General features: G+C 43.8%; 1 protein-coding gene across 4 annotated transcripts in view; it reads left to right on the top strand.

Annotated features, from left to right (window-relative positions):
- RELN (reelin) overlaps positions 1–25,405 on the top strand; it is an 856,893-nt gene that overhangs the window by 701,094 nt on the left and 130,394 nt on the right. For all 4 annotated transcript variants that reach the window (XM_063927014.1, XM_063927013.1, XM_063927012.1 and 1 more), the window contains exons 35-44: positions 248–388; positions 1,706–1,883; positions 2,907–2,991; positions 4,303–4,485; positions 5,596–5,767; positions 9,849–9,951; positions 10,883–11,112; positions 11,992–12,212; positions 18,518–18,665; positions 21,248–21,506. In XM_063927014.1, coding sequence (XP_063783084.1) covers positions 248–388; positions 1,706–1,883; positions 2,907–2,991; positions 4,303–4,485; positions 5,596–5,767; positions 9,849–9,951; positions 10,883–11,112; positions 11,992–12,212; positions 18,518–18,665; positions 21,248–21,506 — 1,720 coding nt within the window. The remainder of the gene's footprint in view (positions 1–247; positions 389–1,705; positions 1,884–2,906; positions 2,992–4,302; positions 4,486–5,595; positions 5,768–9,848; positions 9,952–10,882; positions 11,113–11,991; positions 12,213–18,517; positions 18,666–21,247; positions 21,507–25,405) is intronic.

The following is a 25,405-nucleotide window of genomic DNA, read 5'->3' as shown; positions in this document are numbered from 1 at the left end:
ACCTGTCACATTTGCACATAGATCATTATATATAAAGACATTCTACGATTTTCAAATGCACCAAAACAATTATGTTATGTAAAACAGTAAATGACTGTATTCATTGTAAGATGCCATGACATAAAGACTACAACTTGCTCTCTCTGCATATTAAACATTGTCTTGACTCATGCTGTGCTGGCTGTAAATTGTGATATCACTTTGTGATGCAAACTTGATGGGCTTTTTGGATCTGATTTTATTGCAGTTCTCCAAGGACTCGCTTCAGATGGATACAGAGAAATTATGGGCCTGGCGCTGATGCCTGGGCCATCGATAATGTTATTCTTTCATCAGGATGTCCTTGGATGTGTTCAGGACACGGGATATGTGATTCAGGCCGCTGCATGTAAGTCATAAATCATGTTTGCATAACAGGTGTATGGCAGTAGTTTAAAGTAGGGAAGGGGGAGGGGCTGGGGTTTAGAGTATAGATTGGCTATGAAAGCTCACACACAGGTAGCTGCAAAATAAGTAATATAACACAAGACTAACAATACAATCATATTTTACAATGTAGTACAGGAACTACAAACTGATTTGTTTTTTTTATGGGTAACAATAACAATACAGTTTTGCAAAGTTAACTGTGGAGCAGTTTCCATGAACATATATAGTTTTGTTACTAGCACAATTTGCATATCTGTAATTTCACTATATAAAGTATGTATACAGAATAGTTGTATTGAACATTCTCTTAGTAGAATTTATGATTTGGATCTTATAAATGTGTTATCCACTGTGCAGAGAGAGCATTAGTTGCCACATCAGGAGTGTGTCCCAATTCCCCAGAACCTCAAGCCATAATTGTTACAAATAAACTGTTTTGTACCTCTTCTGATTATGGTTACAAGCCTCCCTCTGACCAGCTGGTCGGTTGCTTATCATGATTATGGGTGTTGGACACAGGCTACCAGTTTCTGCTATAAGGATGTGACTCAGGGCCTGATTCTGACGTGTAAAGAATTGCACAGCCGTAGGGAAGCAGCTATGCAATTCCATACAATTAAAATACAAATGCAGCAGGAGGAGCCCATGCTGCGCGACCATAGAATTACTCAGATGGTCAATGTTCGCCCAATGTGCATCTGTTGGTTGTGTCTTTATACACAAGTGGCAGATCAGAGACGCCAGTTATGGCATACCCTCCAACATGACCCGCCCCACTAGGTACAAAATGCTCTGTTTCTGGACTTCCCTCTTAATTTATCATTGCCATCACCTGTGAAGAAACAGCTTTCTTATCATTTAACTAGTTCAGCACAGGTGATGGAAATCATAAATTAAGAGGGAAGTCCAGGAGCAGAGCATTTTGTACCTAGTGGGGTGGGTCATGTTGGAGGGTCTGTTATGGGTGTATCTATATAATACTCAGCAGCTGCAACATTTACATATTGTCGCACAGCTGCCATGTACAAATTGCAGCACCTAATGCATTTGCAGGCCCATAGTCAATACACATGTAATGCTTGGCAAATGCTGGGAGTACAACTTGTACAAGTAATGCAAGTGGGCTGCCAGGTATCAGCTGGAACATTGGTTAGAACCACTGTTTGAGAACTAGTTTTGCAAAATAAAAGTAATAAATAAAAAAAAAAGTAAATTTCTTGTATCTGTTGTTGCAAAAGAACATCTAGTAGTACAATTAACATTTGCATTATTATAGGTGTGACAAAGGCTTCGGAGGTCCATATTGTGTCCCAATTGTTCCTTTACCTTCCATTCTGAAAGATGACTTCAACAGTAACCTGCATCTTGACCTTTGGCCTGAGGTGTATGGAGCAGAGAGGGGAAATGTGAACGGAGAAACAATTAAATCTGGAACAGCGCTCATCTTTAAAGGGGTTAGAACTTCTTTTTAATCTTAATTACTAGAATTCTTCAATACTAATGTGTATTTTCAGTATAATACAGCAAAACAGTCTGCAGCAAAATGTATTTATGTGTAGTGTCTTTGTTATTATCATATTCCTCTTAACTTATCCAGTGCCCTGCATATTTACCTATATTCTTCTGGTAAATACGATGAAGCTAACCACAATATAAAAAATTTGATTTTTCCAGATTCTAAATTCCAAATAGATTTTCAGAAAGTGTCTGTGAAATATATTTGATGTAAAAATCACTGATTTCTTGAAATTAGACCGTTCCTTCAAACATTTAAAAAGGAAAATTATGGACAAAATAAGCTATGACCAATCCTCTAAACCATGGGTCTTCAACCTGCGGCCTTCCAGCTGCTGTGGAACTACACATCCCAGCATGCCCTTCCTCAGTTTTAGCATACCTTAATAGCAAAACTGTGGCAGGGCATGCTGGGATGTGTAGTTTCACAGCAGCTGGAGGGCTACAGGTTGAAGACCCATGCTCTAAATCATACTCCCATTTATTTGCATCACCTCACACCCCCAGTAGATCATGCATACTTTAGGGTCTGTAACTTTGTACTGTCGGGAGGTATATTTATGTTCAACCAAAGGTTTGAATCATTTAGAAAAGATTGGTATGGGTGTCTGTTTCTATTTTATTTAGCATCCTGTATTACAAAGCCCAAGTGAGGGATGAAAACTCTCACTGCCTGTAATAATATACCACATATGAGTTATAAATCCGTGACCCTATGTATTGTAAGAAGGAAAATTGTGGTTTGAAGTAATGTAGATAAATTATAACTATTCAACAAAGCCCAATACAAAATAAAACAACAAGAGAAAGCTTTGGAATGTTTTGTGCCAGTATAAATAACACTAGAACATACTACAAAAGCTAGAATGCTTACACTAAACTACAATTATGTGTAATATAAACCTATGAGATGTTAATAATATATCACTTTATTATTTATAAATAAATATTATTTATTTCAGGAAGGATCCAGAATGCTTGTATCAAGAGATTTAGACTGTACACATACATTATACATTCAATTTTCATTTAAATTCATTACCAAAGGTAAGTAAATCATTTTACACTTGTTCCTATAGCAAGTTTAGGTTTGGACTGTAGTTAGCAAAATATTGTATATCTGAATCAGATTGCTGTGTAACAAACCATATAGTGACAGACACTAAGCAAAATGAGGTCACTATGTCATAATGTACAGTAACAACATGCCAAATAAATGTTTGTCCTTAATCAACACATGTGTTACTGTTACCACTGTCTGCAGATTCTAGGTCACAGCAGTAGCTATTCTTATCAGAGCTGCATTAGACATACAGCATAGAGCTGAACAGTAAGCTTTTACGTAATACTTGTGCTATTGTGGTTTACAGTCTCAGTAAATACCATAAGTCAATATAGCGTAGAAAATATGAATTGGGAATTGTATCAGGAATACATAATGAGAAGTTATATTGTGCGTATAATAAATATTAAAATGAGGCACAAAATCTTCAGAGTTAACAAAAATATAGGCTGCCCCTGGAAATCCTGAACATACGGAGACTGTGTGGTTCATTTATTCACTGCAGGTACTCTAGTTAGTAAACTGAACGTTCACCAATAATGTAATAAGACATGAAATTGTTAGCGAGAGAAAGAACAACAGCAGTTCCTCTGTTGAAGCAGACAGGCTAACAATAGAACAGTAAATATCTGTATTCTAACCTATTGCTCCTTACAAGAAAATAGCAGTTATGTGAGAACCAATTAAATGAATACTACGTAAGTATGAAACAGTGGACTTATTTAAAATGTTTCTTTGTCTTTTGATAGCAGATTGTTTTTAAATAATTTTTAAAGCATCAAAGGAAACTAATTAAGTTCAACTGGACCAGAATGTAGTTAAGCCTGGAGCATGCCCTCAGATATCCAAGTATGTGCAGAGTGTGATCCCTAAAGACCTGGATGTCAGGTTTGGTCATGCTCACAATGTATGTGATAGAGCCTCTGCTGGGGACCAGTTTTCAGTGCACTTCATGACTGTGAATGAACTTGGCGTCATGGTCTTTAGGGATCTTATTCCATATGTTCTCTGGTCAGGCCACAGAAAATGGATTCCATTGTGAAGTGTTGTGAGATAACAAGCATGATATATAAATTATGTGTATTGCAGATAATATACAGTAGTCAATCCATAGCCACAGTAAGAGGCTCCAGAATTACCCTATTGCTAGCCCTACTGTGAGGTTCTAGAGTACTGCACACTGTTAAACCCTTTTATGAACCATGACCTTTTTAAACTATTTTTGTGATTTTCACTGTTAAAATAAATAATTCATGCCTGGTTGTATTGTTAAACTCATGTCTTTCTTATTTTAGGCGTTCCAGATAGATCCCACTCCATTCTTCTCCAGTTCTCCATCACAGGGGGCATCAGCTGGAATCTCATGGATGAATTTTACTTTACACAAACTACTGATGTACTATTTGTCAATGTTCCTCTGCCGCCCGCAGCTCAAACCAATGCCACGCAGTTTAGGCTCTGGCAGCCGTACCACAGTGGTAATTTGGTTCTAGTTTTTCTTATTGCAAAAATGTTTGTTTTGTGTTTTTTATATATACAGTATATTGGCAATGAAAGGCTAAATGTGTGTACAATAAGAGATGAGAGTTGCTATTACACCTAACCCGAGCAAATCTTTAGAAAAGAACAGAATCACTTTCATTTATTACAATACTGTAGATAGGAATGTATGCAGCAGCGTTTCTAGAGAGGAGGGGACCCGTGTGCAGACTCCGTGTGTGGGCCCCCTCCTCTCCTGTAGCCGACACCGCCGCTGATAGCGCACTGAGCACTAGAGACTCTGGCACAATGCCAGAGTCTACAGCGCATGCGCAGAGTCTCTAGCACTCAGTGCGCTAGCAGTGGCGGTGATGGCTACAGGAGAGGAGGGGGCCCACACACAGTCTCCGATGGACGCTGGAAAGGTAAGTATAGAAGATATGGGTGCAGTGTGTGCGATGTGGGCCCCCTCTGGACCCAGGGGCCCGTGTGCACCACACACTCTGCACCCATTATAGATACGCCAGTGAATGCATGGGAGTATTCTGCTATAATATATTCCTAAATAATTTGTATAACACATATGACTAACAAAAACATGGCTTGATGGGCCCATTAAAAGTCATTAGGGAACAGCAATCTTACAATTCAACCTACAACAGAGGAAGAAAAGTAATGGGAGCCGTTATGATTCCCTGGGTTGCCTAGCAGAGAAGCAGGATTGTAAGTAGGTCTGGTCAGTCAACATGGAGATTATAAAGGGAATTATAAAGTATACTTAATAATAACTCATCAGGAACTAAGATTATATGAATGAAAATGTTTGTAAATTATATACAGCTAGAAAATAGGCTTGGTGAGTCATGACAATGAAAATATAGGACTTGCTAAAATCTGATAGCTGCTTGATTATAAGTTATAACACATCATTGCTTATTACACCATGTTATTAAATGAGCCCTTTTCAGTACATGATAAGTATGTTAAACATTGGTTCAAAAAGAAAAGGAAAGAATTCATGGGATAATATAAAGCAGCTCAGAAATCTGAGAAAATATGTTGTCATTTCCTTAGTACTATTCTCCTGAATGCACACTCTCATTTCCCAGGGAAGAAAGATGAAATATGGATCATAGAACACTTTGTCATCGATGGAAATAACATAAACAATCCTTCACTCCTTATGGATACATTTGATTTGGGTCCTAAGGAGGATAATTGGTTCTTCTACCCTGGTGGCAATATTGGCCTTTACTGCCCGTACTCTTCAAAGGGAGCACCGTAAGTCTGCGCCACTGATCATTCATTAGTTTCCATTTCATATTCAGAAAGTCACAACAACCAGTTCTTATTGTTTAGGCTGGTATTCAATTAGCCCCGATAATTTTTCTCCCGAAAATAAAAACCGGTCATTATAGTGCTAGTCTATGGAAGGCTGTTTTAATGCGATAACACATGGGAGCCGGGATAAGATTCTGGACCCATCTGTTATCGCCGGCTCTGAGGGTTGCTTATCAGAGATTATGCAGAGTGTTGACATGGTCACAATATCAGCCTGCAGCATGTGTGGCATGTTGACATTCATTATGTTGACACCAGGGCCGGTTCTAGATCTTGTGGCGCTCAGGGCGAAAGTTCCCCCCCCCCCCCGACAGGCTAAACGGTGTTAGTGCGCACCGTAGGCGCGCATCAAAAATAGGGATGTGGCTTCAAAGGGAAGGGGCGTGGCTACATAGGGAAGGGGAATGGTCAGTTTTGCCCCCTGTAGAGTTGTGCCCCTAGTACTGTGCCCCATTATTGTGCCCCCAGTAGTTGTGCCCCCATTAGTTTTGCCCCTAGTACTGTGCCCTCAGTAGTTGTGCCCCCATTAGTTGTACGCCCATTATTTTTTCCCCCAGTACTGTGCCCTCAGTAGTTGTGCCCCCTGTAGCTGTGCCCTCAGTAGTTGTGCCTCCAGTAGTTTTGCCCCCAGTACTGTGCCCTCAGTAGTTGTGCCCTCATTAGTTTTGCCCCCAATATTGTGCCCTCAGTAGTTGTGCCCCCATTAGTTTTGCCCCCAGTACTGTGCCCTCAGTAGTTGTGCCCCCATTAGTTTTGCCCCCAGTACTGTGCCCTCAGTAGTTGTGTCCTCATTAGTTTTGCCCCCAATATTGTGCCCTCAGTAGTTGTGCCCCCATTAGTTTTGCCCCAGTACTGTACCCTCAGTAGTTGTGCCCCCATTAGTTTTGCCCCCAGTAGTAGTGCCCCCATTAGTTTTGCCCCCAGTAGTTGTGCCTCCATTAGTTTTGCCCCAGTACTTTGCCCCCAGTAGTTTTGCCCTCTGTAGCTGTGCCCACCAGCAGCTGTGCCCCTGTAGTGCTGCTTACCAAAAAAAAAAAATACTCATCAGCCCCGCTCCTGCTTCCCGACCGCTGCTGCCCTTCCCGACCGCTGCTGCCGCTCCTTGCTATGGGAGAGACGTCATGATGTCTCTCCCATAGCACCGCACAGACACTAGAGGTCAATTATGACCTCTAGTGTCTACGGCGGCTTCCACAATGCCGTGCGGTGCGCAATGACGTCAGGTGCACCGCACGACAGGCACCAGTAGCAGAGAAGGGTCCTCTCCACGAAGGGAAACTAGACGCTACAGTAGTGGCTCTTGCCATGGCGGCGTCACCCTTGGGACTGGGGCGCCCCGCGCAAAAAGCCTGCTTGCCCGTGGCAAGAGCCGCTACTGGTTGTCAACATGATTAGAATATCATCAAGCTATCCCTAGAGGTTTAGTGATGATTTACATGATACGGCGGCTCCATAGGTGTCTTCCAGTTACAGATGTGTCCTGCTATATCCTTGCCTCATACGCCATGTAGCAGGCCTTGCTAGTTGCGCCTTGCAGTGCCCCTGCCTGTAACTGAACATTGTAACGTAACGTACTGAGGGGGTCATTCCGAGTTGATCGCTCGCTGACGATTTTCGCAGCGCAGCGATCAGGTAAATAAAATGGCAAAACTGCGCATGCGTATGCACCGCAATGCGCAGGCGCATCGTACAGGTACAAAGAGGATCGATGCTGGGTGATGGATTTAGTGAAGATTCCATTCGCACAGCCGAACGCAAGGTGATTGACAGAGAGAGGGCGTTTATGAGTTTTAACTGACTGTTATCTGGGAGTGTTTAGAAAAACGCAGGCGTGTCCAGGCGTTTGCAGGGCGGGTGTCTGACGTCAGTTCCGGTACCAAAAAGACTGAAGTGATTGCATGGGCTGAGTAAATCCAGAGCTACTCAGAAACTGCACAAAATGTTTTTGCTGCACTCGGCTGCAAAGGCGTACGCACACTTGCAAAGCAAAAATACACTCCCCCGTGGGCGGCGACTATGCGTTTGCACGGCTGTTAAAAGTAGCTAGCGAGCGATCAACTCGGAATGACTCCCTGAGGCGCTGGAAAAGACAGAGACTGTAATACAACTTTCTGTCCACCAGATGTCACTTTTCCTAAACTGCACAGCACATGCGTCATGCGTCAAAAAACCAACAAAGCCTCTATTGCGCTGCTTGCCGATTGGTTGATGGAACCTGTCATTCGTTACACTATACACTAATACTGAACAGCCTTTTGTCATGAATGCAAAGCTGCAGTTGACTGTATTAAAGAATTCAGTCACTTGGTGCGTGCGTTCTTTGTTTACTAACAATAGCCTAAACCGCTCTGGACATTGGCCCTCATTCCGAGTTGTTCGCTCGCAAGCGGATTTTAGCAGATTTGCTCATGCTAAGCCGCCGCCTACTGGGAGTGAATCTTAGCATCTTAAAATTGCGAACGATGTATTCGCAATATTGCGATTACACACCTCGTAGCAGTTTCTGAGTAGCTTCAGACTTACTCGGCATCTGCGATCAGTTCAGTGCTTGTCGTTCCTGGTTTGACGTCACAAACACACCCAGCGTTCGCCCAGACACTCCCCCGTTTCTCCGGCCACTCCTGCGTTTTTTCCGGAAACGGTAGCGTTTTTTCTCACACGCCCATAAAACGGCCTGTTTCCGCCCAGTAACACCTATTTCCTGTCAATCACATTACGATCGCCAGAACGATGAAAAAGCCGTGAGTAAAAATCCTAACTGCATAGCAAATTTACTTGGCGCAGTCGCAGTGCGGACATTGCGCATGCGCATTAAGCAGAAAATCGCTGCGATGCAAAGATTTTTACAGAGCGAACAACTCGGAATGAGGGCCATTGTGTTCAACCCATTACCGGACCGTCCATATGTAAAGAATCCTTGTTTAAAAAGAAAAGCACAGGAAGTTTTTCAGAAAGACACTTCATTTCAGGTTCACTATTCTGAAAATACTCGCTCTCCCCCTCCCACCCAGCAAGCATTGTGATCAGCACTTCCATGTTTCACTCTTTCCCACTACAATTCCAATTGTTACTATTGGAAAGTTTCAATTTGCATAACTTATTTCACATTACCAGACTTCACACTTTAGTTACAATTAAAGTAATGCCAGTTGGAATATGTTTCAAAAACTATTTTGTCTAATTTGTCCCCCAAAAGAAAGCATTTAGTGACCTTTATGCCACATTGGAGGTCTGATTTATTTATTTATCTGTAGCAACATGTTGTTCTATGATGGTCAGTGAATTACATAGCTACATGTATCTTGAATAATGGCGAAAATAATTTATTCCTTATTTAACAGTATTTAAAGCCGTAGCAAATAGAACATTCAATATGTGCACACACACGCACACAGACACAGAGCTATAAGGGATGCAGTTAATTTGCTGGCTGTCGGGATCCCGACATCACGATATCGACACCGGAATCCCGACAGCTGGCAATGTCGACAGCCAGAATCCCGTCGCTCTGGGTGTCTTTCCACTCGTGGGTGTCCACAACACTCATAGAGTGGGAAACGAACCTGTGGTGAGCACAGTAAGCCATCGAGCCCGCAGCGTTTCGAGCGTAGTGAGCCCGTAAGGGAACTTTTTGCAGTCGCCCCAATGCTGGCATACTGGCAGCCGGTATACCGCTGTCGGTATACTGACGGCCATCATCCCGGCTGCCGGGAAATCATACTGATCCCAGCTATACAGTTGCTTACAAGAAATAACATCAAAATCTACAAAAATGTGTGATTACGTTTCTGAATGATTATTTAAATGGAGGTATTATGTGTGCCACATGCATAGCAATAATTGTAAAATCACATATAATCTGAACACATGATGTTGATACATAACCTTTGCAAGCATGACCACCTCTCATTACTATACAAATGTTGCATATGCTATACTATAAAGTAATGCCCATCTTATATATTTATCTAATAAGTGATTAGCAGTTCTTTTGATGTAATAGCTCTTTGTTCTGTGACAGCGAGGAAGATTCTGCAATGGTGTTTGTCTCAAATGAAATTGGGGAACACTCCATCACTACAAGAGATCTCGATGTCGATGAGAATACCATTATCCAGTTTGAGGTATGTATCATACATACAGTATATACATCTGCTTGGGTCCATGAGTTCCATCCCAACCAAAATATGTGTATGTTCTTCCTGTGTAGCCATGCCATAAATGTTCTGGTATTTTAATGTTTGGTAGAAAATGTAGACTGTAAGCACCACTGGAGTGGAGACCAGGGGCACCTGTCTGAGGCCTGGAATGCCAGGAAGGAGCAGCCACACCCCCAGGTATTGTGGTCATGCCCCCTTGAGCAGTGCACAGGTGTCTCAAGTGCTACACATTCATGGGGTGTAGTATGGTTTACCGGCGGTCGGCGTCCCGGCGACCAGCATACCGGCGCCGGAATCCCGACCGCCGGCCTACCGACAGCTGGGCGAGCACAAATGAGCCCCTTGCGGGCTCGCTGCAGGCATGCATCACACTGTGTATCTCCCTCCAGGGGGGACCCCCAAGAGGGAGAAAAGATGTCGGTATGCCGGCAGTCGGGATTCCGGCGCCGGTATGATGGTCGCCGGGAGCCCAGCCGCCGACAACCTGAAGACCACCCATATTCATGACAGCCATGGCTATTCACACTCTAAGCATCAGGAGGGCTCAATGTATATTTTTGGTGTCACTGCAATGAACTGATGTGAATGATTAAACATTCTCTGTACAGTGCTGTGCAATGTGTTTCTGCTATTAAAGGTATAATAATAATACATATTGAGAATGACAAACTTTCTATAATTCCAAATTACACATTTTCTTTGTTGTTAATGTTTTCTTTGAAAGCTTACCATATTATCTACATGTGTCTGTATGGTTCCATTATCTATCTATCTATCTGTCTATCTATCTATCTATCTATCTATCTATCTATCTATCTATCTATCTATCTATCATTCTTATGGCTAGACCTGGATGTTGCTCTCTTTTCTTAAAATACTTTGTAATTTAATTCAGATCAATGTGGGCTGCACAACGGACAGTAGTTCTGATGATCCAGTGAGACTGGAATTTTCCCGTGATTTTGGTGCCACATGGCATTTGCTTCTACCTCTGTGCTACAGCAGTACAAGCCATGTCAGCTCACTGTGCTCCACTGAGCACCACCCTAGTAGCACTTACTATGCTGGGACAATGCAGGGATGGAGAAGGGAAGTCATCAACTTTGGTAAACTGCATCTTTGTGGGTAAGTAGCAAACTGCTGACAAGCTGTTTTCCTGAACAGTATTTTGTTGTTGTTGTTGTTGTTGTTGTCTCCATCATTATGATTGACTAAACTCATTAAAGAACACATTCATTTGTTAATAGTAATTCATGACAATTATACATCATATGGGTATTTGCTCTCTTTTCACAATGTATACTTTATTATACTACTGTATACAGGTTGCTTTACAATTGCTTTTGAAAATTAATAATCCACTGTTTAGGTGTCTTGTGTTCTGATAATCACCATCTCTAAATATCCAGTAACAGCCCAAACTAGCCTTTCCACTAGAGCAGTGGGCCTAATTCAGAGTTGATCATAGATGTGCGACGAAACGTGCATCCAATCAAAATCTGTGACATGGGGGAACGCCCAGCACAGAGCTAGTCCACCCCGCATGCCAGGTCCTGCACCCCCTGCAGACGTGCAAAAGCATCGCACAGCAGCGATGCTTTCGCACATGCCGAGTAGCTCCCTGCCTACGTAGCCTAGCAATGCTGCCGCATCGCCGGCGACACGCCCCACAACCGCCTCTGCCTATCAGTCACGCAGAGGTGAACGCATAAGTGAGATGCCTCTGAGTGTCACTATGTGCGCACGCATAGTGTGGCTGCAGCGCATGCGCACACCTCACCGGCTTTATCCTGCGACCACTGTTGTAGCAGCATCCAGGTCTGAATTAGGCCCATTATTCCTAGATAAAGACATTTTTGCTCTTTAGAAATCCTTATATCACCATGTTATTCTTGTTTGAACACTTGGCTTTGCAAATGCTCTCTCTTGAAATAATTTTGTGATCAGTTTGTGCAATACATGTAGCAGACATGGCTAACACCGTTTTTTCCTGTGCTTCTGAAGGTCTATTCGATTCAGATGGTATCAGGGATTTTACTCAACGGCAATGAAGCCTGTGACGTGGGCAATTGATAACATTTACATTGGCCCTCAGTGTGAGGAAATGTGCAGTGGCCATGGAAGCTGCGTCAATGGCACAAAGTGTATCTGTGACCCAGGCTATTCTGGTCCCACATGCAAAGTCAGCACAAAGAATCCTGACTTCCTCAAGGATGATTTTGAAGGTAAACCTGTAATTTCCAGAAATACTGCTCACTACTACTATAAGTCTGTCATATCGCTGTGTTGTCTAAGTTAGTGAATGTGTATAGTGGACTTCAGCTGTCAGTATTAATAAGTAAATCCATTTCATCACCCGGAACACCAATGTACTGACTTCACAATAATCTTAAAGTATATTTTTTGGTTGCTTTGTAACTTGTTCACATCTTTTGATTTACGATTTGTGAGATCTGGTCCATTTAGGATCTGTCCTGGATAACCACTAAAAATAACTGTAATAATGATATTATAAAAACATGGAGTAGACGTGTAAGAAAAGGCCTTCCGCACTTTACACCTTGGGAAATGGAACCTACCTATTTTTCCCAAGGTGAATTGCCATTATCAATTTTGAGAAATCCTATACATAGATGCTGATGACCCATTTTGCTCCATTGATGGCAGTTAGAGAAGCCCTACTGTCACGAAAATGTTTTTTTTATTATTTATTTGTAAAGAGATCGCCTTTCTATATTTGAATTGGACAGTCAGCTTGCTTGGGAGATTTAATTCAATTATTTCACATATTGTATCTTTTTTTTGCAGCAGTGCATAGTTTTTATGGTGTTTAGTTAATACTGGTATTAATTGCAGCAGTATATAGTTAATGTAGCGACACATAATTGTTCCTAATATTTTGGAATAGTACAAGATTGGATGATTGCATTTATTTTATGTGATTATGATTAAGAAGCAGAATGAAAGATGGAAGAGATTGAGGGTATAATACACATCAGATGCCTGGTATTCATATGATCAGTAGAATAATGTTTATGACTTTAAAAGGTCAACCGGGAACATAGGTTTCTGCCAGATGGAGCGTTTTATCTTGTGTTAGCACCGAGACACTTATAATACCATTTTAATAGAGTTACATACAGTATTATAGGTTTAGATTATGCATGAACTATCATGCGGTCAAATATGTATTAAAAAATCTTCTATTTGTCAATTCAATTTACTGACACATTATTTCTCTTACGTCCTAGAGGATGCTGGGGACTCCGTAAGGACCATGGGATAGACGGGCTCCGCAGGAGACATGGGCACTTTAAGAAAGACTTTAGATCTGGTGTGCACTGGCTCCTCTATGCCCCTCCTCCAGACCTCAGTTTGATACTGTGCCCAGAGGAGATGGGTGCACTTCAGGGAGCTCTCCTGAGCTTCCTGACAGAAAGTATATTTGTTAGGTTTTTTATTTTCAGGGAGCCTGCTGGCAACAGACTCCCTGCATCGAGGAACTGAGGGGAGAGAAGCAGACCTACTTCTGTGAGTTTCAAGGCTCTGCTTCTTAGGCTACTGGACACCATTAGCTCCAGAGGGAGTCAGAACATAGGTCTCACCCTGGAGTTCGTCCCGGAGCCTCGCCGCCATCCTCCTCACAGAGCCGGAAGATAGAAGCCGGGTGAGTATGAGAAGAAAAAGAAGACTTCAGAGGTGGCAGAAGACTTCATGATCTTCACTGAGGTAACGCACAGCAGTGCAGCTGTGCGCCATTGCTCCCACACACCTCACACACGGCAGTCACTGTAAGGGTGCAGGGCGCAGGGGGGGCGCCCTGGGCAGCAATATAAACCTCATTTCTGGCAAAAGAGATATATATACAGCTAGGCACTGTATATATAAAGAGCCCCCACCAGTTTTTATTATATTTATGCGGGACAGAAGCCCGCCGCCGAGGGGGCGGGGCTTCTCCCTCAGCACTCACCAGCGCCATTTTCTCCACAGCACAGCTGAGAGGAAGCTCCCCGGACTCTCCCCTGCTTATCCACGGTGAAAGGGGGTTTCAGAGAACAGGGGGGGCACATAATTGGCAGCAAATAATAGTATTACAGCGCTACTGGGTAAACACATTGTGTGTTTTTCCTGGGGTATTAGCGCTGGGTGGGTTCTGGCATACTCTCTCTCTGTCTCTCCAAAGGGCCTTGTGGGGGAACTGTCTTCAGATAAGAGGATTCCCTGAGTGTGTGGTGTGTCGGTATGTGTGTGTCGACATGTCTGAGGTAAAAGGCTCTTCTAAGGAGGAGATGGAGCAAATGTGTGTGTGTGTGGTGTCTCCGTCGACAACGCCGACACCTGACTGGATATGTGGAATTAAGTGCTGAGGTAAATTTATTGCACAAAAGATTAGAGAACAGACAGGGAATCTACCCATGTCTGTCCCTATGTCGCAGGGACCTTCAGAGTCTCAAAACGCCCACTATCCAAAATAATAGACACTGATACCGACACGGAGTCTGACTCCAGTGTCGACTACGATGATGCAAAGTTACAGCCAAAACTGGCAGAAAAGTATTCAATATATGATTATTGTAATAAAAGATGTTTTGCATATCACTGATGACCCATCTGTCCCTGACACGAGGGTACACATGTTTAAGGGGAAGAAAGCTGAGATAACATTTCCCCCCTCTCATGAACCAAATGAATTGTGTGAAAAACAGCGGGAATCTCCAGACAAGAAACTGCAGTTTCCCAAAAGAATTCTCATGGCGTATCCTTTCCCTGCTAGGGCCAGGATACGATGGGAATCCTCCCCTAGGGTGGACAAGGCGTTGACACGTTTACCCAAAAGGTAGCGCTGACATACCAAGATACAGCTACCCTCAGGGATCCTGCAGATAGCATGCAGAAAAGTACTTTGAAGTCCATTTACACACATTCTGGTACACTACTCAGACCGGCAATTGTGTCGGCAGGGGTTTATAGCGCTGTAGCAGTGTGGACAGATACCTTATCAGCTGAGATTGAAACCCTAGATAAGGATACCATGTTATTGACCCTAGGATATATAAAAGATGCTGTCTTATATATAAGACATGCTCAAAGAGACATTGGTCTACTGGGTTCTAGAGTCAACGCTATGTCGATTTCTGCTAGACGTGTCCTGTGGAACATGCAATGAACAGGTGATGCCGACTAAAAGAGGCATATGGAGGTTTTACCTTACAAGGGTGAGGAATTGTGTGGAGAAGGGCTATCGGACCTGGTCTCCACAGCTATAGCTGGTAAATCTGATCTTTTGCCTTATATTCCCTCACAACCTAAGAAAGCACGACATTATCAAATGCAGTCCTTTCGGTCGCAGAAAATCAAGAAAGTACGAGGAGCGTCCTTTCTTACCAGAGGTAAGGGCGCAGGGCACAGCTAGTTCCCAGAAACAGAAGTCCTCCCCGGCCTCTACTAAATCCACTGCATGACGCTGGGGCTCCGCTAAGGGAGTCCGCCCCAGTGGGAGCACGTCTTCGACTCTTCAGCCACGTCTGAGTTCACTCACAGGTGGATCCCTGGGCAATAGAAATTGTTTCTCAGGGTTACAAGCTGGAATTCGAAGAGGTGCCTCCTCGCCGGTTTTCCTTATCGGCCCTACCGGCTTCTCCCCCAGAAAGGGAGATAATATTAAATACAATTCACACATTGTATCTCCAACAGGTGGTGCTCAAGGTTCCCCTCCTGCAACAAGGAAGGGGATATTACTCAACCTTGGCTGTAGTCCCGAAACTGGACGGTTCGGTCAGACCTATTTTAAAATTAAAATATCTGAACCTATACTTGAAAAGGTTCAAATTCAAGGTGGAATCGCTCAGAGCGATCATCGCCAGCCTGGAAGGGGGGGGGGGGTTTATGGTGTATCTAGACATAAAGGCTGCAAACCTTCATGTTCCCATTTATCCGCCCCATCAGGCGTACCTGAGAATTACTTTACAGTATTGTCATTACCAATTTCAGGGTAATTGGCGGAAATTATGGTGCTCCTACGCAAGCAAGGAGTCACAATTATCCCATACTTGGACGATCTCCTAATAAGGGCGAGATCAAAGGAGCAGTTGTTGAACAGCGTGTCACTTTCGCTGAAGGTGTCACAGCAACTCGGCTGGATTCTCAATATCCCGAAGTCACAGTTGGTTCCTATGACTCGTCTGCCCTTCTTGGGTATGATTCTGACTACGGACCAGAAATGGGTTTATCTTCCGATAGAGAAGGCCCAGGAACTAATGACTCTGGTAAAAAACCTATTAAAGCCAAAACAGGTGTCAGTGCATCACTGCACTCGGGTCCTGGGAAAGATGGTGGCATCTTACGGGGCCATTTCCTTCGGCAGGTTCCACGTGAGGACTTTCCAATGGGATCTACAGAACAAGTGGTCCGGATCACATCTACAGATGCATCAGTTAATCACCCTGTCCCCTAGGGCCAGGGTGTCTCTCCTATGGTGGCTGCAGAGTGCTCACCTTCTGCAGGGTCGCAGGTTCGCCATCCAGGACTGCATTCTGGTAGTCACGGACACGAGCCTCCGAGGTGGGGGAGCAGTCACACAGGGAAGAAACTTCAAAGGTCTTTGGGTCAAGTCAAAAAACTTGTATTCAAATCAACATCCTGGAGCTGAGGGCCATATACAACGCCCTTCGGCAAGCCGAAACATTGCTTCGCGACCTACCGGTTCTGATCCAGTCAGACAACATCACCGCAGTGGCTCATGTAAACTGCCAAGGCGGCACAAAGAGCAGAGTGGAAATGGCAGAAGCCACCAGGATTCTCCGCGGGGCGGAAAATCATGTAAGCGCATTTTCAGCAGTTCATTCCAGGAGTGGATAACTGAGAAGCAGACTTCCTCAGCAAACACGACCTGCATCCAAGAGAGGACTTCTTTAGGAAGCCTTCACACAGATTGCAAGTCAGTGGGAACTGCCACAGATAGACATGATGGCGTCCCGCCTCAACAAGAAGCTACAAAGGTATTGCACCAGGTCAAGAGACCCTCAGACAGTAGCTGTAGATGCCCTAGTGACACCGTGGGTGTTCCAGTCGGTCTATGTATTTCCCCCTCTTCCTCTCATACCCAAGGTGTTGAGAATGGTAGGAGGGAGAGGAATGAGAACAATCCTCATTGTTCCAGATTGGCCACGAAGGACCTGGTATCTGGATCTGCAGGAAATGCTCACAGAAGATCAGTGGCTTCTTCCTCTAAGACAGGACCGGTTGCAACAGGGGCCATGTCTATTCCAAGACTTACCGCGGCTGCGTTGGACGGCATGGCGGTTGAACGCCGAATCCTAGCGGATAAGGGTATTCCAGATGAGGTCATTTCTACGCTAATAAAGGCTAGGAAGGACATGACATCTAAACATTATCACCGTATATGGCGAAAATATGTTTCTTGGTGTGAGGCCAGGAATGCTCCTACGGAAGAATTCCATCTGGGCCGTTTCCTTCACTTCCTGCAAACTGGAGTGAATTTCGGCCTAAAATTAGGATCTATTAAGGTTCAGATTTCGGCCTTATCCATTTTCTTTCAAAAGGAATTGGCCTCTCTCCCTGAAGTACAAACTTTTGTGAAGGGAGTACTGCATATTCAGCCACCTTTTGTACCTCCGTGACGCCTTGGGACCTTAACGTGGTGTTAAGTTTCATTAAGTCACACTGGTTTGAACCACTTAAAACGGGGGAGTTGAAAAATCTCACTTGGAAGGTGGTCATGTTATTAGCCTTGGCTTCGGCTAGGCGAGTGTCGGAATTAGCGGCTTTATCACATAAAAGCCCCTATCTGGTTTTCCATATGGATAGAGCGGAATTGCGGACACGTCCTCAATTCCTGCCAAAAGTGTTTTCATCCTTTCATATGAACTATTGTGGTGCCTGTGGCTACGCGTGACTTGGAGGATCCCGAGTCCCTTTATGTGGTCAGGGCTTTGAAGATTTACGTGGCCAGTTCGGCTACAGTCAGAAAAACAGAAGCACTGTTTGTCATGTATGCAACCAACAAGATTGGTGCCCCTGCTCCAAAGTAGACTATTGTTTGCTGGATCTGTAACACAATTCAGCAGGCGCATTCTACGGCGGGATTGCCGTTACCTAAATCGGTCAAGGCCCATTCCACTAGGAAGGTGGACTCTTCTTGGGCGGCTGCCAGAGGGGTCTCGGCGCTACAGCTGTGGTTACTAGTTAAAGGAGAGGATGACAGTTGTGTTGAATTTCCCTATTGAGGTTCAACAGTGATTTTTTTTTTATATCATGACGTAGCTTTTACACGAGCATTTTAAAAATAAGAACATAACTTTATGGTACGGCATCATATTTAGTAAAATACCTACTGGATCACCAGGTTCTGGCAGTGGTTAGATGGTTCCGACATTTTTAATGTAAAGAAAAAGTAGGAGGTCTGTCAGTGACCATATGTACTACTTATGTAAATGTATTTTTATAGAGGAAATTACTCCAGAATTGGGAAACAATCTCCACACCACATGTTTTCTTTCTGTCTTCTCAGGTCAATTAGAATCGGATAGATTCCTGCTTGTAAGTGGTGGAAAGCCATCCAGGAAATGTGGGATTCTGTCTAGTGGAAACAATCTCTTTTTCAGTGATGAAGGTTTGAGGATGCTGATGACGAGAGAGCTAGATTTATCCTTGGCACGGTATGAGTAACATATTGAAAACGTTTAGGGCTTGTTCACACCTTTTGTGCTTTTTTTGTTCATATTTTACATATAAATGCACATTGTAGAATGATATAATTAGAGTCAATGGTGCTGTTCCCGCCATAGCATTTTAACATTTGAATGCAGTGTTTAAGATTGTAAAACAGTGCATTACCTGTTTATTATGCATTAACGCATGCTACTAGTACTATGGGGGTAATTCCAAGTTGATCGCAGCAGGAATTTAGTTAGCAATTGGGCAAAACCATGGGGGTCATTCAGAGTTGTTCGCTCGGTAAAAATCTTCGCATCGCAGCGATTTTTCGCTTAATGCGCATGCGCAATGTCCGCACTGCGACTGCGCCAAGTAAATTTGCTATGCAGTTAGGAATTTTACTCACGGCTTTTTCATCGTTCTGGCGATCGTAATGTGATTGACAGGAAATGGGTGTTACTGGGCGGAAACAGGCCGTTTTATGGGCGTGTGGGAAAAAACGCTACCGTTTCCGGGAAAAACGCAGGAGTGGCCGGAGAAACGGGGGAGTGTCTGGGCGAACGCTGGGTGTGTTTGTGACGTCAAACCAGGAACGACAAGCAATGAACTGATCGCAGATGCCGAGTAAGTCTGAAGCTACTCAGAAACTGCTACGAGGTGTGTAATCGCAATATTGCGAATACATCGTTCGCAATTTTAAGATGCTAAGATTCACTCCCAGTAGGCGGCGGCTTAGCATGAGCAAATCTGCTAAAATCCGCTTGCGAGCGAACAACTCGGAATGACCCCCCATGTGCACTGCAGGGGAGGCAGATTTAACATGTGCAGAGAGAGTTAGATTTGGGTGGGGTGTGTTCAATCTGCAATCTAATTTGCAGTGTAAAAATAAAATAGCCAGTATTTACCCTGCACAGAAATAAAATAACCCACCCAAATCTAACTCTCTCTGCACATGTTATATCTGCCTCTCCTGCATTGCACATGGTTTTGCCCAATTGCTAACTAAATTCCTGCTGCGATCAACTTGGAATTACCCCCTATACCTTTTATTGTTAAAAGCACAATGCATGAACAGCACATGGAGAACGTGTTAAAAATGTATCTCTAAAATGTGTCTAATCAGCCCTCATAGCAGGGTTATTCTCATGAATGATTAAAAATATCTATTGCTCATTTTGTTTCTTTAAAAAAATCAGTTTACATTTATGCATAGAAATGGGCATACCCAAAAAGTCATGATATTAAAATCAACGATCTGTGCTGCTGGGCAGTGTGCTACATTAACAGTATACTTATATTAATGAGGGAGTGTAGGGAGAAGCATAAGATATTCCACTTTGCAATCTGTAACCAGTGGGATAGCTACTACCAAAGTGATTGTATGCAACAGTCTTGCAGTGTATTCAGCATACAGAATTATACACCATCGGCTTAATTGTGTAGAACTATGTAGAAGCATATAGTGTGTTGTGTGTTTGTGTGTGTGTGTATATAATATATATATACATATATATATATATATATATATAATAAGCAGCTATAAAGTATATAATCATATAATGTATACATAAAAGTAATTGGTTTGCTTCAAATTAGCAAAGCATACCTCATAGGGAAGGTACACATGGTTGCTAATTTATTACTGAAACACACATACCCAATTCATACTGTTGACACATTAAATTCAGTCTTCATATCTAGTTTTGTTGGGCACAATAACTGTCTAATTTATAGATACGTTAACAATCCTGGCCATGTGCACATTGTTTGCCAGTATTGCTTTGTCGAATTTCCAATTAGGCACGTGAGGCACGTGCCTAGGGGTGGCACTTGTTTGGGGGCAGCATTTGGATGTTGTGTTGGTACTGTCGGCCTGAAATTTACCAGTAACTGTAAAATATTTCCGCGGTACTGTACCATATGCCATCTAGAATGGAGTGTAAATGGGTAGGACATGCACATACTGCCCCTGTGAGCTGTCCTACTTAGTATGTATACATACAGCAATTAAATATTTAAAAAAATGTCGTAGTTGCTTTTTTATTACTCTTATTAAATTGGCTATCATTGAATGAGAGATTATAACCAATCAATGTAAATAATAAAATAAGGTGTGGGGGGTCTGGTAAATTGTGCCTAGGGGCGCCTTCAACCCTAAATCAGCCCCTGCATTATTTTCAACATGATTGTGCTGAATAAAGTTTGACTTAATATGTATTTCAGAAATGTGGATGAGGTGACCAAAAACTTAAAATTGCTTTAGTTTTGGATTAGTCACCAAATGACAATACTTTGATTTTTATTTAACCGCTCGTTCATAACAGGGAAAAGTAAAAAAAAAAAAAAAAGGGGGGATTTGTGATATAATAAAAAATGTCACGAGTGCAACTATCCCATGCTTCATTGACTTAAAGTTACCCCAACATGATATACATGTCTCTAGCTCACTTATACTGTTTATAAATGTACAGCATTAGCATATTAGTTTATTACTAACAGAAAAAATATGGCATTAACATTGCTGTAAAAAAACAAACCAAGCATTAGCACAAACCCTGTAGTCTCTACAATTGTGTTTTTCTAGGTTTGTACAGTTTTTTATGCGGTTAGGATGTGGGAAAGCAGTACCTGACCCCAGGAGCCAGCCGGTGCTCCTGCAGTTTTCATTGGATGGCGGATTATCATGGAGCGTTCTCCAAGAATTTCTTTTCAGTAATTCCAGTAATGTCGGACGGTATGTTGCACTGGAAATCCCCCTGAAAGCTCGTTCCAGTTCTACCCGATTACGCTGGTGGCAGCCATCAGAGAATGGACATTTCTACAGCCCATGGGTTATTGATCAAGTAAGAAATACATAATGTTTTCTTTTATAGGATGTATACTTTTTCCATGTTGTCATGTTACAAAACTATGCATCAGAGCAATATTTTATTTGGGAACACATACCAGGTCCAAATACATCTGTGTGTATAAACTCTATACACATTTGTAAATATGGGATAACAAACCAGAGTTTATAGAAGACTGAATATTTAAAGGAATAAAAAACAAAATGTTTTCAGTTTGAGGGGTTATGGGCCTGATTCAGAGTTGTACGCTAACCCGATGGTTGGCATACAACTCCAATGGTGGGTGGAGTGTTCATGTGCAGATAATTTCCTGCGTCATCACACGCAGTGCCCCTTGAGCCGCACACTGTCAATCTATTTGGGGGCGGGATGCTGAGCAGAGTTGACCCCCCCATTCAGGGAGCGCCGGTGTCAGTGCCTGTGTCTTCCAACGCAGATTTCTTGGCCCCGATTGAGTGAAAACACTGGCCTCCATAACTTTAGGATTACTCAAATGGGCAATGTTTTCACAGCAGTGGATCATAGAAGCTTGTAGGTGGTGTCTATTTAAATAAGACGCCTCTTGCAGCATTATCATATTTACACACGCAGCTGCATCTGTTGAGTATAGTTGGAACAAGACAATGCATTTAAGATCTCTGAAGAAGTTATGGTGGCCATACAGTGTCATATAAAAACCATCAGACAGATAGACCAATTATCTGACATGCTGAAAGCATACAATATCCTTGCCTTACACTGTCAGAAATGGTATGTCTGACTGATGGTGAGTATTGGTATTTATCCATTGTCAGATATATTATTATATGCACTGCAGTGGGGCAGTCGGCAGAGCACATACACGTTACAATGCTGCCAATATGTGAGCACAAATGATTGCATCTGTAGGCCATGCTGGAAGATTTTTCATGGCTGACAGACTGATAATTGGTGCTTGGTTGTAGCCATGTACTTTGTAGTTATTAGCCTGATCAGCCGATAATTACACAGTATATAGCCACTTTTAGCAATCTAAAATATGCTAATCATTAAGTGATGTTAATATATGTACTGCCTCCTGAAATATATGTAAGAACAGTGAGATCTGATGTATTCCCTTATTATTTGGCGTCCTGATATGGTCACGGCTCACGGGACACTTTATAACTTGCAGTATAGGGTGTATTATCCCATATCTAAATACTGTATTGTGGAATATTACAGAATTTTGATTCTTGTTTGTCATCTTGCAACGTACTTTATATACACTTTAAAAATACATTTACTAAACCCCCAACAATCGTTTTCCTGCATTTCAGGTGCCATATTTTACTAAGTAAAGAATCCATTGAAAATAATGTGATATACTTCAGATGGGGTTGGGTGTGGGATTCCAAAAGTCAAGATGCTGGCGGTCAGAATATCAAGGGCGGCATTCTGACGGTCAGCATTCAGACACATTTTAGTAAGTCTGCTAACGCTTCTCCTTACCTTCCCCTTAACCCTCTTTACCCTCCCCTTAACTCAAACCCTCCCTACCCGCAGCCTAACCGTAAACCTCCACTCCTACTACCTAACACTCCCCTTAGTGCCTAACCCTAACTCCCCCCCACCTCATTTCTGCAGCCTAACCCTAACTCCCCCCACCTCCTTTCTGCAGCCTAACCCTCCACTCCTAGTACCTAACACTCCCCTTAGTGTCTAACCCTAACTCCCCCCACCTCCTTTCTGCAGCCTAACCCTAACCCTCTCATCTGGCAGCCTAACCCTAACCCCCCACTTCTACTACCTAACACTCCACTTAGTGCCTAACTCTAACTCCCCCACCTCCTTTCTGTAGCCTAACCCTAACCCTCCTACTACCTAACACTCCCTTTAGTGCCTAACCCTAACTCCCCCCACCTCCTTGCTGCAGCCTAACCCTCAACTCCTACTACCTAACACTCCCCTTAGATCCTAACCCTAACTCCCCCCCACCTCCTTTCTGCAGCATAATCCTCCACTCCTACTACCTAACACTCCCCTTAGTGCCTAACCCTAACTCCCCCCCACCTCCTTTCTGCAGCCTAACCCTGCACTCCTACTACCTAACACTCCCCTTAGTGCCTAACCCTAACTCCCCCAACACCTCCTTTCTGCAGCCTAACCCTCCACTCCTACTACCTAACACTCCCCTTAGCGCCTAACCCTAACTCCCCCCCACCTGCTTTCTGCAGCCTTACCCTCAACTCCTACTACCTAACACTCCACTTAGTGCCTAACCCTAAATCCCCCCACCTCCTTTCTGCAGCCTAATCCTCCACTCCTACTACCTAACACTCCCCTTAGTGCCTAACCCTAACTCCCCCCAACAACTCCTTTCTGCAGCCTAATCCTCCATTCCTACTACCTAACACTCCCCTTAGTGTCTAACCCTAACTCCCCAACCTCCTTTCTGCAGCCTAACCCTCCACTCCTACTACCTAACACTCCACTTAGTGCCTAACACTAACTCCCCCCCCACCTCCTTTCTGCAGCCTAATCCTCCACTCCTACCTAACACTCCCCTTAGTGCCTAAGACTAACTCCCCCCCACCTCCTTTCTGCAGCCTAACCCTCCACTCCTACTACCTAACACTCCACTTAGTGCCTAACCCTAACTCCCCCCACCTGCTTTCTGCAGCCTAACCCTCCACTCCTACTACCTAACACTCCCCTTAGTGCCTAACACTAACTCTCCCCCACCTCCTTTCTGCAGCCTAACCCTCCACTCCTACTACCTAACACTCCCCTTAGTGCCTAACCCTAACTCCCCCCACCTGCTTTCTGCAGCCTAATCCTCCACTCCTACTACCTAACACTCCCCTTAGTGCCTAACCCTAACTCCCCCCAACAACTCCTTTCTGCAGCCTAATCCTCCATTCCTACTACCTAACACTCCCCTTAGTGTCTAACCCTAACTCCCCAACCTCCTTTCTGCAGCCTAACCCTCCACTCCTACTACCTAACACTCCACTTAGTGCCTAACACTAACTCCCCCCCCACCTCCTTTCTGCAGCCTAATCCTCCACTCCTACCTAACACTCCCCTTAGTGCCTAAGACTAACTCCCCCCACCTCCTTTCTGCAGCCTAACCCTCCACTCCTACTACCTAACACTCCCCTTAGTGCCTAACCCTAACTCCCCCCACCTGCTTTCTGCAGCCTAACCCTCCACTCCTACTACCTAACACTCCCCTTAGTGCCTAACACTAACTCTCCCCCACCTCCTTTCTGCAGCCTAACCCTCCACTCCTACTACCTAACACTCCCCTTAGTGCCTAACCCTAACTCCCCCCACCTGCTTTCTGCAGCCTAATCCTCCACTCCTACTACCGAACACTCCCCTTAGTGCCTAACCCAAACTCCCCCCCACCTGCTTTCTGCAGCCTAACCCTCCACTCCTACTACCTAACACTCCACTTAGTGCCTAACCCTAAATCCCCCCACCTCCTTTCTGCAGCCTAATCCTCCACTACTACTACCTAACACTCCCCTAAGTGCCTAACCCTAACTCCCCCCCACCTCCTTTCTGCAGCCTAACCCTGCACTCCTACTACCTAACACTCCCCTTAGTGCCTAACCCTAACTCCCCCAACACCTCCTTTCTGCAGCCTAACCCTCCACTCCTACTACCTAACACTCCCCTTAGCGCCTAACCCTAACTCCCCCCCACCTGCTTTCTGCAGCCTTACCCTCAACTCCTACTACCTAACACTCCTCTTAGTTCCTAACCCTAACTCCCCCAACCTCCTTTCTGCAGCCTAATCCTCCACTCCTACTACCTAACACTCCCCTTAGTGCCTAACCCTAACTCCCCCCCACCTGCTTTCTGCAGCCTAACCCTCCACTCCTACTACCTAACACTCCACTTAGTGCCTAACCCTAAATCCCCCC

The sequence above is a fragment of the Pseudophryne corroboree genome, chromosome 6 (genome assembly GCF_028390025.1).
Source record: "Pseudophryne corroboree isolate aPseCor3 chromosome 6, aPseCor3.hap2, whole genome shotgun sequence".
In the NCBI taxonomy this organism is placed as follows: Eukaryota; Metazoa; Chordata; class Amphibia; order Anura; family Myobatrachidae; genus Pseudophryne; species Pseudophryne corroboree.
Note: the sequence above shows the minus strand (reverse complement) of the source record. Positions and strands in the feature narration are given on the sequence as shown.